Source organism: Bombus vancouverensis, chromosome 5 (assembly GCF_051014615.1).
Source record: "Bombus vancouverensis nearcticus chromosome 5, iyBomVanc1_principal, whole genome shotgun sequence".
NCBI classification, from domain to species: domain Eukaryota; kingdom Metazoa; phylum Arthropoda; class Insecta; order Hymenoptera; family Apidae; genus Bombus; species Bombus vancouverensis.
This window is the reverse complement of record NC_134915.1, coordinates 17,397,028-17,410,232: the sequence shown is the minus strand read 5'-3', so window position 1 is coordinate 17,410,232 and position 13,205 is coordinate 17,397,028. Positions and strand designations below refer to the sequence as shown.

At 33.4% G+C, this 13,205-nt stretch overlaps 1 protein-coding gene across 5 annotated transcripts; it reads left to right on the top strand.

The window, feature by feature from the left end:
• Positions 1–32: 32 nt before the first annotated feature.
• On the top strand, positions 33–12,362 carry Lpin (phosphatidate phosphatase LPIN). 5 transcript variants are annotated; one of them, XR_004464410.2, is made up of 12 exons: positions 33–384; positions 3,459–4,373; positions 4,616–5,608; positions 5,685–5,818; positions 6,023–6,234; positions 6,425–6,604; positions 6,667–7,200; positions 7,287–7,615; positions 7,728–8,231; positions 8,329–8,432; positions 8,865–9,385; positions 10,265–10,404. XR_004464410.2 is itself a non-coding variant. In XM_076618750.1 (12 exons), exons 3-12 carry the CDS (start codon positions 4,185–4,187, stop codon positions 10,413–10,415), a joined length of 3,330 nt encoding a protein of 1,109 aa, XP_076474865.1. In that variant the 5' UTR covers positions 34–195; positions 290–384; positions 3,459–4,184; the 3' UTR covers positions 10,416–12,362. The 5 variants fall into 5 exon arrangements, 2 of the variants coding, with proteins under 2 accessions (XP_076474865.1, XP_033193148.1); XR_013058455.1 differs by having other exon boundaries at positions 8,865–8,979; positions 10,265–10,401; XR_013058454.1 differs by lacking the exon at positions 8,865–9,385 and adding an exon at positions 10,819–12,362 and having other exon boundaries at positions 34–384; positions 10,265–10,708.
• Positions 12,363–13,205: the final 843 nt, after the last annotated feature.

The window sequence follows — 13,205 nt, the reverse complement described above, 5'->3', positions numbered from 1 at the left end:
TTCGCCAAGCGATCGCGCGTGGTCATGATAGAACGTAAGCGCAGTATCGAGAGTCAAGATTCTCCGGTCGCTGACTCAGTTTGACTCGAATGCTCGCGTGAAGTAGTTTACACTTTGTTTTTCTTGCGTCAGTAAAGCCAGTTTCCTTTATTTCTCCAATAATTTTCGAAAGTATGCACGTGCTAATACGATAGGGTAAGTTGGAAGAAATCGAATACTACGTTGGGACCGTTATCAACGCGATTCTTCCTTACATAGACTTTTTCAAAGTGTTTTCAACGTTTGGTAGTACAAAGTACACGATCACGACGAGTGTACCACACTTGGCGAATTTCTCAAGCTTTCTACCACGACAACGAAATCACGGACCGTATTTTCGAATAGGTAAGTGAAAGGAAAAGGACATACTGCGAACGAGATATATCCCTATCTTAACGATTGCAACAAAAAATTATTATTTCCATTTAATTTGATACGATAGTTTCCTTTCTAATATTTTCCTGACCGTGAAATGGCCGTGCGAAAGACTATACGTAGTAGAGTGTATACATATGCATGTATATATGTATGTATGTAGTTATGTATGAATGAAACGAGACGCTCGGCTGTGTAGAATTGTGCGTGGATACGCTATGTGATAAGAAATATAATAACACGAAGCATAATATGTACAATTTTTGTCGACATTTAAAGATTGTTGGTATCTCGAGCTACCAATGTTCGCAAAAAGCGAATGTTGGTTTACAAATGGCAGCTAAGGAGGAAGGAAAGCTAATTGCATAATTCAGTTGTCTATCTTCGCTTTTGTCATTTGGCACTGGTTTCTTCGAACTTGTCACACGTATTTTCTCAGGTTCGATCGTGCTTATTTTTGTCGAAAGCGGTAGAATGATCAAAGCTCAAGGTTTAAAGCGTGTGCTTCTCGTCTTGCGAGACGCGTTGTAGCCTTGCTACAGTTTTCCTTCGAATTATTTTTCTTTTATTTTAATCGTTCTCTTCCGTTCGAATTTTTCGGGACGGAGTTAGAGACTTCGATAAGAAGACGCAAAAAGTATGTCGCCAATGATCGGCTTGAAAAGAAAAATTTTTGTTTCATACGTAAAGCATAGTGTCGAAGAATGGGCAATAAATTAGTCTGTAGGTAGAGACCAAACATAGAGGCAGGAGATTCCGATATTTTATCTTTGAAATTTTAATCGTTTGCCATAGCAATGCCAGTCTACTGTTATCGTCTACCGTTGCCTGCATTCTATTGCTCCTTTGGTTTATTTAATGGGAAACAGGAAGAATAGAAAGGTGAGATCAAAGAGGAGGAGAGCAACGAATAGAAAAGAAGCCACTAGTCCAAAATTAGGTTCGCGTAGACGTGTCTGTCGCGTGTATATCGATCGCGACGTGACAGTAACGTAATTATAGTTCCGAGAAAACTGGAGAGAAGGAGAGAGATTCCGAGTGAAACAACACGCATTTCCGCAGCCTTAACGCGTGAAATCCATTAAAGTTGATTAAAGTTATTTCCGGTAAAAACCTTCAGGAACGAGCAAGTCATTGTCGAATCGGCCTTCGATTAATCATTTCGAAAAGTCTCACCTGAGAAAGTAAAAATGTAAGAATCCGTAGAATAGATAGACAAACAACGGTGAGTCATCTATTTTTCCGAAGAAAAAGTTTCACGATAATTACGAAATCTAATTACGCTTCCATGTGTTTGGAACTTTTCATTTCGAAGTCGGCGATTCTCCTTTTTTTTTTTTTGGAAATTTGAATCAGCGATCGGAATTGTGAAAGGGATAAAATAATTGCATTTGCCAACGCTGTGCTTTCGTTCGTTACTTCTACACCATATTTAAAAAAGCTGATATCGCGTAAATGTGTGTGTCACCGTAGTGAGCTGAAATTGCGCGTATGTGTAGCATAGTGATCGTAAATCCTCACCCGTTGTTTTTTCTTGTTTTATTTTTCGTTTCGCTTGTTTTCATGATTACTTTCGATGGAGCCACGCGGTTACACAAGCCTGCCATTCAGATAAGTTGCGAACCAGAATAACTAGAACAGTATCATTCTTGAAAACGCAGCTTGAAAGTCACGCGATTAGACACTATAAAAAGAGGAACACAGAAAGATGAGAAAAGGGTAAAAGAAAGAAAGTAAGAAAAGAATATCGTAGATAAAAAAAGAAGAGAGGCTGACTAGTACAGCTCCACAGTAACGAACGAGTGAGAAATGATAAATACTCTGAAAGAATGTGTTTCGCTTTAGCTCGAACGTCTTTCGATTTTGGCGAGTCGCCGAATGCCAAGGAACTCGTAAATGTATCAGATGTAACGCGAATATGTAGCCACTAGCTCGTGATTCCCGACCGTGAACTTAACCAAGTTGCAATGTATGTTCGAGAAAATTGTTCGTCAGAATGATTTACACAAAGGGCAAGATTATTTTGTGTTGGAAACAGTTGCTGCTGTTGCTTCTTTCTTTAACACTTTAGGCCCGACGCAAACGAGCGACATATCCACTAACTGTTTCCTCAGTTAAGAACAACGGAGACAGACATATGGTCGTAGCAATATCACGTGAATAAAAATCGTTCGTCTGTATGGGGTCATAACCGGACATATTCAGAGTATTGCATTCTGTTATACATTCTGCTTTAGTGTAATCTGTGTGTAGTATTAACCGTTAACAATATTTATCTGCGACATTTGAATGTCAATGAGACAGGAGATGAGAGAGACGTCACGCGGGGAAATCTCTAACAATTTCGGAAGAATATGTGTTATATTATTAGCATTCAGTAGAATATCGAATTTCTTGAAATTTGTCCAATTACGAATTGCTGATATTTAGCAAACGTTTTCAAATGATAGTGGCAAATGGAGATTTGATTATGCAAGAGATTATCATATATGGATCTGTAGCGATAAAAGCTGAACGATCAAAATACAAAGTTCTTACGTGCCATTTCTAAAACAAAACGGTATATGAAAGCAATCTAATTGCAAAAGTTCCTAGGAAGAAGAAGAACAACAACAAGAGAAAATCAGTAATTTTCCAAAAGATCGAATGATTGAATGGTTGGAGGATCTCGGCTAAACCGATGTTCGATTATTACATTCACTTTTCGAGATCATCTAACCACGTTTAAAACATAATGCAATCTTACTTAACAATGTTACGCAAAATGTTACTAGTATATATGCGTTAAAATGTTAAATTTACACGTATATCGCAAATTTTTATTAGAGCAAAGTTCAACGTTTAAAATATTCTCATTGTTTCAATGAAAACGTATAATCAATGCTTAACAAAGCTTCGACGATCAATGTTTCAAGGGTAACGATAAACCAATTCGACGAAAATAAACGTAACGCCACGCTAGTTTCCTTCAAAACTTAATTCAAAGAGAACGTACCTAGATATAATTAAATTGGTAATCGTATGTTGTGTCTTTGTGCTTTCAGATCTAGTAAGAGCATTTAAAGGACGCGGTACATCGTGATTCCCAGGAGGTCACGTGACGTTGAGTCTTATTGACCGACGTGTATCGGAACCTGGATTGGCCAGGTCTGAACACGTGACCTGTTCTAACGTCAATTTGGGCTACCGTCTGCTGGTAGTCGGCTGAATTTCTTACCGAAGTATTCTCAAGAACAAAGAATTCAAGTTTTAGCCGAATTACGGAAGTGTATTCTGTTGAATAGACACAGTTCTTTTCTAATTTTCAACGTGTATTCGTCAAATCGTTAATGTCGATGCGCAACTTCCACGATAAATTGATCGTAAATTTGTAATCGAAGTATTTGCCCGGCTACAAATTTTTGACAGTTCTCGACTGTCTTGTAACTCGTAACAGTGACGGTTGTATTGTGTGAGTCGTTAAAAATCGTGTCATTTAATTGAAAGGCAATTCAGTTGCAGTTTTCGATTCGCTCGAGCAAGAAACAACGAATTTTCTCAGTTTTACGGTTGCCATCGAAAAACAATGTCTCGATGTGGTTAAGTCACCCTTCAAATCCGATATTTCCAGACACGATGTCTTTCTTCTCGAAAGACCTTTAAACAAATACGGGTGTTCAGTGTCGCGGCAACTTTCCAGTATCTTGTCACGCACGCATCACTGCAACGCGGTGAAATATCCTAACGGAAATACATTTTTAGAGTGGTTTGAGACTATACGTTAGTGTACAATGTACAGTATGAACTACATTGGCAAGTTCATAAGTAACTTTCGCGTTTTCTACAATGAGATCAATGCAGCAACGCTGACCGGTGCTATCGATGTCATCGTTGTTGAACAACCGGATGGATCGTTTACTTGCTCACCTTTTCACGTTCGTTTTGGAAAGCTCGGAGTACTTCGTTCCAGAGAAAAAATAGTAAGCTTCTCATAATTTTTTATCGTTTTTATCTCATGTCTATAATTTTTTCGAAACTTCTGAAATCTTTGTTATAATATCGTGTCTCGTATTTTGTTTGTTATATATTCAAATCTTACCTTTGTAGTGTTTTAAATAATACTGAGTAGTTTTTATAAATTTTATTTGCCATTTGAAATGCTCAGGATACGTAGGAGCAAACACAGAGGAAAAATAATTTATTTTTCATATTCTCTTAACAGGTGGATATAGAAATAGATGGAGAACCTAGACAAATCCATATGAAATTAGGAGATTCTGGAGAAGCTTTTTTTGTTGAGGAAGTTAGTTCTCATGGTTCACCGACTGACGCTGAAATTCCACCTCATTTGGCTTGTTCCCCTATCCCTGAAGACAATTGTTTCCCATCATCTAGATTTAATATTCTTTCTGATCTTCCTCCAGAGCAAACGGATAAAATCCTTATAGAATCTATCTTGTCTACTGAAAGAGAGAAATGGGAGCAAATGTCAGCTTTGCCTCCGGATGAAAGAGAAAAATTCTTAATCGAACAATTCTCTGATCTTCCATTGGAGCACCGTGCAAAATGGCTCCAAATTGCTGCTTTAACTTCAGAAGAGAGGGAAGAAATATTGAAGGATAATTTTGGTGATATCTCTACAGTCCAAAAGCAACAACTAATTTGCAAACAGTATTCTGCTCTAAAAAACGAAGATAAAGAAAGATTGTTCAAAGAAAATTTTCCAGAACTCCCTATAGAACAGAGACAAAAATTTGAGAAAGCTCTATTAAGCGACTGGAAGGAAGAAAAAGAAGAAACACGAGATTCCTTAAAAGGCGAGGAAGAAATTTTTAATATGGATGGTATTAATGATGATGAAACGTGTACAACTGCGTCCACGCCTAAATCTTTTGTAGCTGTAACTTCGTCTGAAAGAATTCGTAAAATTAGCGTTGTGAAGAATGATTTTAGACCAATTACGGAGGATGTGCAAAGTAGCGGCAGTAGAGAAAAATCGAGTGACGAATCGAACGTGTCCATGAGTAAAAAAAATTCAAAGGACGCGAGTGTCGAAGAAAACAAAAGCAATACCAATGCAAGTAAGAAGAAACGGAAGAGGAAAAGCATTTTGAAAAAAAAAGGATCTCAGAGAAAGACTAGCAATGGCAGCAGTAGCCAGACGGAAATAAGCGAGAACGACGCGTCCATTCCGGATGAAATTCTTACCGAATCTGTAAGTTTAATAGTTGCATTTCATATTAATTATTCATCTATTGATCTAGTATTGCTTATTTTGATATGTGTATCAGTTAAAGATATTGAAGGATTCAAATCCAGCTGTAGAATTGGGGAGAAAAGATGAACCTATAGTTTCATCTCAGGAAACAACAGATAAACGTCCTGAAACAGATTTCCATTTCTTCAGTGATACTGAAATTACAAAGTAAGTTTGCCATTGAATAGATTGTGTATTATTGTATTATTGTGCCTATGAGTATGTATAAATGTTAAAGTTATGTATGATTGTACATATATGTATATATAATTATATATAATATTATAGAAATTATGAGAAAGGTGTATGTATAATGATTATTTACATGTAAAATTAATTTGTTTACCCTTTTATTATCATCATATTTAATAGGAATCAGGATTCCAGGCCATGTTCACCTGTTCAATCTGACACAGAGTTTGAAATGCGTAAAATAACGCAAGAAGGTGCTGAAAGAGAGGAAGATAAAAGTCATCAACAGAGTTGGAGATGGGGTGAATTGCCCAGTTTGCCTCCAGAATCCACACACGCACCTCACAGAAGTTCATTGAGTTCATCAAATGCTGTTAATCAACCGAATAGTAGTTAGTACAATTGACAGACAAAAGACAAAAATTATCGAAACGTAAAGATAAAAATCGTAAAAATAAAAAGTATAAAATATTATATTTTGCTTGATCAGTTAATAGATTGGTCTCATCTTTTAAAACGTGTCTTTATATATAAATATAATTTTATATACTTTAGACTAATCAACTATTGTTTCAATAACAGTGGAAGCGCACCGATCTATGCTCAGTGGTATGTTGTCGTTTATGCGGAAAACTTCTCGTGTAAGACGTAATCCAGAATCAGAAGGGATTTATCTTAGTGATCTTAACGCTGACGAACTGGACCCGGAAGTTGCAGCTCTCTATTTTCCTTCCTCTCACAGAGGCCAAGCAGCAGTTAAAAGTAAATAATTTGTTTTGATAAATTGTATAAAATGTGTAATTACTCTAATATCATGTTTGTAGATGGGAAAGGAGTAGACGAAGAAGATACAGAGTCAGGCAATGGACCAAGCTTGCCACAAAGCCCTAACAGCGTTGAAGGAGCTATCGGTGGACCAAAGTCATTGGATAGTGACTTTGAGGAACCAAAACATTCTATATTTGACGGCAATATGAATATTAGTTTATCCTTATGCGGTGGTTTAGATTCTGAAACTGGCCCATCCAAAGAAGTTTTCCATCAAAATTTGCTCCATTTCGAAGATATCTGTTCAGATCCAAAATTATATGAAAATCCAAATTTAGTTGTAAAAATTAATGGAAAATTCTATAATTGGGCGGCCGCTTGCCCGATTGTAATGACTTACGCTGTATTCCAAAGACATTTACCACAAAGTACAATAGAAAATTTATATGCTCAATGTATGTCGTTACCGATGCATGAAGAGAAAAAACAAGAAAGCAGTGACAAACCCGAAAGCCGTAGTGGTTATAGTTCGTGGTTTTCATGGAGACGTTCTGCACAACCAACCAAAAAGTCTCAAGACCTTAGTCAAAGTAAGATGGTTTCCCTTTTAATTTTATTCATCATTTTTCAAGTAATATGTAAAATAATCTAAATTATCTTCTCTTGCGTATTGTAGCTGATGGAGTCGTTGTACAATCGGAACAGATGGAAACCAAAGAAAATACTCCAGTTGATGAAACTGCAAATAGGGAATTAAAGATTGACCAGAATGCAGATTCTATAACGACGGTGACGGAAACGGTAGAACAATCTGCAAAATTAACGAAAGACATCGCCAAGATTGAGAAAAATCGCGACAGAGAGGGTGAAGGTTATAGTGGCAGTGAAGATTCTGATAGTAATCAAAACCAATCACAAGGAGTCAAAATACCTAAAGAGAGAAGATCGTATTATGAATCTACTGAAAAATATCGTAAAACTTTGAGATTGTCATCAGCACAGATAGTATGTAAAAGATTTTTACAACATTCTAACACAGATAAAATTTTCGAATTCTTATACTTTGTGTGTGTGTGTGTGTGTGTGTATTTATCCTGAGTTTGTTATCTTGTTACAGGCAAGTCTTAATTTGAAAGACGGAGCTAATGAAGTAGTTTTTAGTGTAACTACAGCTTATCAGGGGACAACACGTTGTAAATGTCATATTTACAAGTGGAGATGGGACGATAAAATTGTTATCTCTGATATAGATGGAACTATTACAAAATCTGATGTATTAGGCCATATTCTGCCAATTGTTGGCAAAGATTGGGCTCAATCTGGTGTTGCTCAGTTATTTACAAAAATTAAAAATAATGGTTATAAATTGCTGTATCTTTCTGCAAGGGCCATCGGACAAGCCAAAGTTACGAGAGAATATTTGAAAAGCATTAGACAGGGAGATTTATCACTCCCTGAAGGGCCATTGCTTTTAAATCCAACGAGCTTAATTTCAGCATTCCATCGTGAAGTTATAGAGAGAAAACCTGAAGAATTTAAGATATCCTGTCTTAGTGATATTCAAGCTTTATTCCCAGAAGGTTCAAAACCATTTTATGCTGGTTACGGAAATCGAATTAATGTAAATATTTCTTATAAATTTACAATAGCTTCCCAAAATATTTTACTGAATTATTACATAGTATATATCTTGCATTTTGATTGTTTTTTTTTTCTAGGACGTTTGGGCGTATCGAGCTGTAGGAATTCCAACTATGCGTATATTTACTATAAACCATAGAGGTGAATTAAAACACGAATTGACGCAAACATTCCAATCTTCGTAAGTATTTGCCTTTTCTGCCAATTTATATTCTTTCATTATTGTATTAGTAGTTAAACAGACACGCTAATGTAGTGCTCAATGTAATCAATCCTTTAATCAGTTTATTAGCGTATTAGTATTTAATTAATATTTTTATGTTTTTTTTATACAAAATTGCAAAATAATTTGAACATGTTATTCTAAGGACAAATGCGTATATTATGTTGCATCTTCATACATTGCTTTTAGGAATTGCGTATGTACGCTAGGCTTTTCCTAAATGAATAAAGATTAATTTGTTAAATAGCATTATTCATAATTTTGATATGAAAAATATTCGATATTTGTATTTCATCCAGTTAGTAAGAAAAAGAGAAGATATTTTACAGAAAAGGAAAATTTGTTATTGAGAAAGAGATATTGATAGGTCGGATATTTCTATGATTGCAGTTACGCATGTCAGTGCGATATCGTCAATGAGTTGTTCCCGCCACTGCCCATGTGAAACACCTACTGATGGCGGCACAACCGTAGCTGTTTTTTTCTACTAATCCCATTGATAATGGTCTATACAAAACAATATATTTGTGCCATTGGTCCTTTTTTTAAATGCATATAGATTTGCTACCTCGTAATAGGAATATTATTCTATACTCGGGATTTCCTCAGAAAATATAGTGATATTTGCAGTCTCATAGAAATTTCATATTATGGTGAATCAAGATATATTTTACATATAACACAATACATCTCAATATAATAGTTATATATATATCTTTCATAATGATGTATACCACAAATTGTTGAAGCGCAGTTAAATTTTTCCAATGGCAATTTCTTTTTTTTTTATTTTATTTATTTTCTCTTAAAAGTAGAAATTTAACTTATTTCTTTAGTTTGACATTGCTAGTATGCTTTGAGGTATTTGGTTGTGCAAGAACTCCTACCTATCTTCTTATGATTCTTATAGGGTAAGCACTGGTTCTTACATGATTGCTTCTTATCATTTCCATTTTCATTCATCCACAGCTGCCTTAATGTAGATTCATCACCTTAAATGTTACACAGATGAGATGAAACTTTCACTGAAATTAATCATTTTCTCTTGAATCATACACGATAATCATGTTTTATGCGCGTAAAGCTTTTACGAAATAAAAATCCTAAATGTATTATCAGTGTGTGTATGGTAAACTAGTTTTTACTTTCTTTTTGTTTATGCACGAACATTCAACCAAGTACTTCGAACATATTACTCATATGTACGACAAAGTTCTGTGTAGATGCAACTGTGCGCGACAACTGTGTCGATACATTAGGCTTTTTCATTAACATTACAAGCGAGTGATAAAGAAGAATTGTTTCTGCATTACTGAATTTAATCATATAGCTTCACTTTTTAATTTCGAAAACTAAAATAAAAATATCCATAAGAGCTATTGTTTAGAAAGATCTTTGATCAATTGATCAAGCAGTTCATATAAATACTTGCAAACATACTACATATGTTCTTCCTTAGCAGCAAGCTTAAATTAATTTTCGATTTCTAAATATAGCGCCATTCTAATATATATGTACATACACATATACATATGTATATTTATGCTAAGATGAAACTATTATTAGGGTCACAACGAAATGGAATTGTTTCGGCAGAATTTTGTTCATTATATGCATATGTATAATAATGCGATACATATAGTAGCTTATTTCCTATAATGGAACGATGCATTTGACGTTTACCCCAGATTTTATGTTTTCCAATGTTTTTTTAGCAAACATGCAGAATAGTATTATAATAGTATTATGATAAACCCGATACATTCAATTTGTTCATATTATTTTTTCAGATATTCAAACATGAGCTTTATTGTTGACCATCTTTTCCCAGCATGGCGAGAAGAGGCTGCAGATGAATTTAGTAATTTCGCATATTGGCGAGACCCAATACCAGAAGTACCATCGCTTGAAGAACTTTACGCTCAAAAACAAATTACCTAAGTGAAAATATTTTACATATTTACTCTGCAGAAGAAATGGATACATTTTATTTGTAATTTGATAATAATCAATTCTATTAATCATCTTTTATATTTCATATGGTATAGGACATATTCAGACGTAGTGATTCTTGACTTTCAAATAGATGAGACTCGGAAGTAGATTTACACCGTGATGTAGGCTTTAGTAGTCATGTTTTGTTTGTCGAACGCAAGATTCTAAGGAACACTAAATACGTATAAAAGTAATTTATCATCATTTATAAATGATACGTGGATCAGTGTGTAAGAAAGGTAATCTGTCTTTTACAATTGAATTTAAACACATTCCAATTCTCATAGTGTAATAGGACTATGTTGTCAGTTATCAAAGACATTAAATTAGTTTTCAATATAATTTATAGCAAAATTATCATTTAGAGAGCACGATACGAGTGCTTCAATATATATAATTAAAGGACTCATCACGTCATAATGCGCTTCAAGAAGAGTTCAAAGCAGACCGCTTACACGCTGTGCTTCAGATAATCCGTAGATTATTCCACTAAATATACATTATGTTGCTGGTCGATAGTTGAAAACATTTATGATACCGATGAGTAATTTCGATATGGTGATAAACCTGTGTATAAAATGATTTATTAATGCGTTTATATATATCATGCTAGAAAGTTCCGTTTATTATTAACAGAAAACAGTATAACGTAATTCGTACCACTACTACTATTTTTTCCAATATACATCTCGTTTAATTTCACAAAAAATTTCTGGCTTTTAGAAACGTTTAACCGTAACTATTCTAGCATATAAAAATCTAGTGTATTATAATATTATTTAGATATTTATATATTACTTCAGCTAATATATTTATCGAACATTTCGTTAAATTAATTCTTATTTATTTTTATATGAGATCTCTGTTAAATTAATGTGCTGTGAAATTGCCATATTCTAGAACGTAATCATTTGTGTATTGTGATATAATTCGAACAACTTACTAACGGGGTCAGGACGATAACAGTGTATAAAAGTGAATTCGTTATTTGCACTAACAATGAGAAATGTTTCTATCTGATGTTTCTATATAGTTTCATATACGAAGTTATTGTTTCTTCAAACTATGTACAAGTTCTATTTTATAACGTAAACGTGTTGTTGAAATTTTGTTCTTTTTCTTCTTTTCTTCTTTTCTTGATAGTAACATATTCTATGCCTATGTCTTTCAAAACGTATCATCTAAAGATAGTTAAGTATAAAGGATGTTAGTAAAGTAGTATAGATTGCCGTTTTCTGTTAATGAAAGTACCATAATAACATGAGAGAAAGTGATGATCTTAATATTTCTTAACTATTGTCAGTAACATGCAAGAATATAATTGCGTTCCACCAAAGAAAATAGAACCGAAAATATTTTCAGTTTAGAATATATTTCGTATTTTAAATGTGTACTATTAGAATATGATGTTAGAGATATATTATTTGAAACAGTTATAGTAAAGAAGATCGATATCCTGACGCTAACCACACAATGATAGTGCTAGTAGATGCAAATTACTTGACGGTGCAGTATTGTATTTTAATGACATTTAGTTTAACGCAAAAACATTTCCTGGTTGGTTATGAACTATTCCTCAGAAAAAAAAGGAAGGAAACACGAAAAAAGGAGAATGAACTATAAGAAAAATGTAATACAGGAAATGACAATATCTTTTCTGTACCATTTACAAGTCTTTATCATAAGTTTGCTATCACTTTGTAATAGCAAAGCAATGTATATTGATTGTTATTAAGTTTATTATTATTACTATTTTGTTACTATGTTATTATTTTGGTATGATATATATATATATACGAAATCAAATGTATTTAATTTTTGGTATTATTTTATTGCTTCTCTTGAGCTTATTTACTTTTAGAGAGTACAAATAAATTTAAATTTTATTTTAAATTTATGATTTTCTATCAATTTTATTTTATTATTACTTGTGTGTATGTTTTTTGTCATAAATATACATAATATCAGCAATGTCTCATAGGTATTACATAATATTTATAATAAACATAAAAAAAGTTAGAAGTTATGTTTGAATTCATACTCAATGAATATACATAAATTATTAGTTATTGAAAGCATTCCCTAGCAATAATTTAATTACAAAATTAAATTTCGAATGCTTATTCCTGCAACTAATATGAATATTGCTTAACTAGACGCGAATACTTATAAAATAAAAGCAATTTTACACTAGATCCTGTTTCTACGTAATGAATAAAATTTTATAGGATACTGCTACTCATTGGATAAAATATCTTGTTTTATAGAATATGCCATATTAATGTATGTTGCTATATATTTGCATATTACGTTATTTTTATCGTTATAGTTAATATAATATCATCACATAATGATCTAATTCTTTCAAATAGGTTATAAAATTCAGTAGATTTTGTCACATGTTTTGTGATGTGTCTCGTATTATGTAATTTCAAAGTTCCCATGTAATTTATTTGATATTGCTCAGTATTCTGCAACTAAACATAAATACATATGTAACAATGATATATATCTTGTAGCTTTTAAAATAAATAAATAACAAAGTAATAAAAAACTAATCGTTTTGTTAAATAGTTCAAGTTTTATAGGTTTATTCTTTTCACAGCCAAATTACATTAATGGAAGGACGTCGTCAATGATAGAAATTCTGCATGTCCATATTACATTTCATTTATCGAAGTTCTGCTTGGCCAACGCGTTTTAGTCTGTAATCAATAATGAAATACGTAACGAAAC

Coding starts and splice junctions, on each gene's coding strand:
- Lpin (XM_076618750.1), top strand. CDS start 4,185: ATGTACAGTATGAACTACATTGGCAAGTTCATAAGTAACTTTCGCGTT. Junction 4,374..4,615: donor TTCGTTCCAGAGAAAAAATA/GTAAGCTTCTCA, acceptor TTCTCTTAACAG/GTGGATATAGAAATAGATGG. Junction 5,819..6,022: donor AGTGATACTGAAATTACAAA/GTAAGTTTGCCA, acceptor CATATTTAATAG/GAATCAGGATTCCAGGCCAT.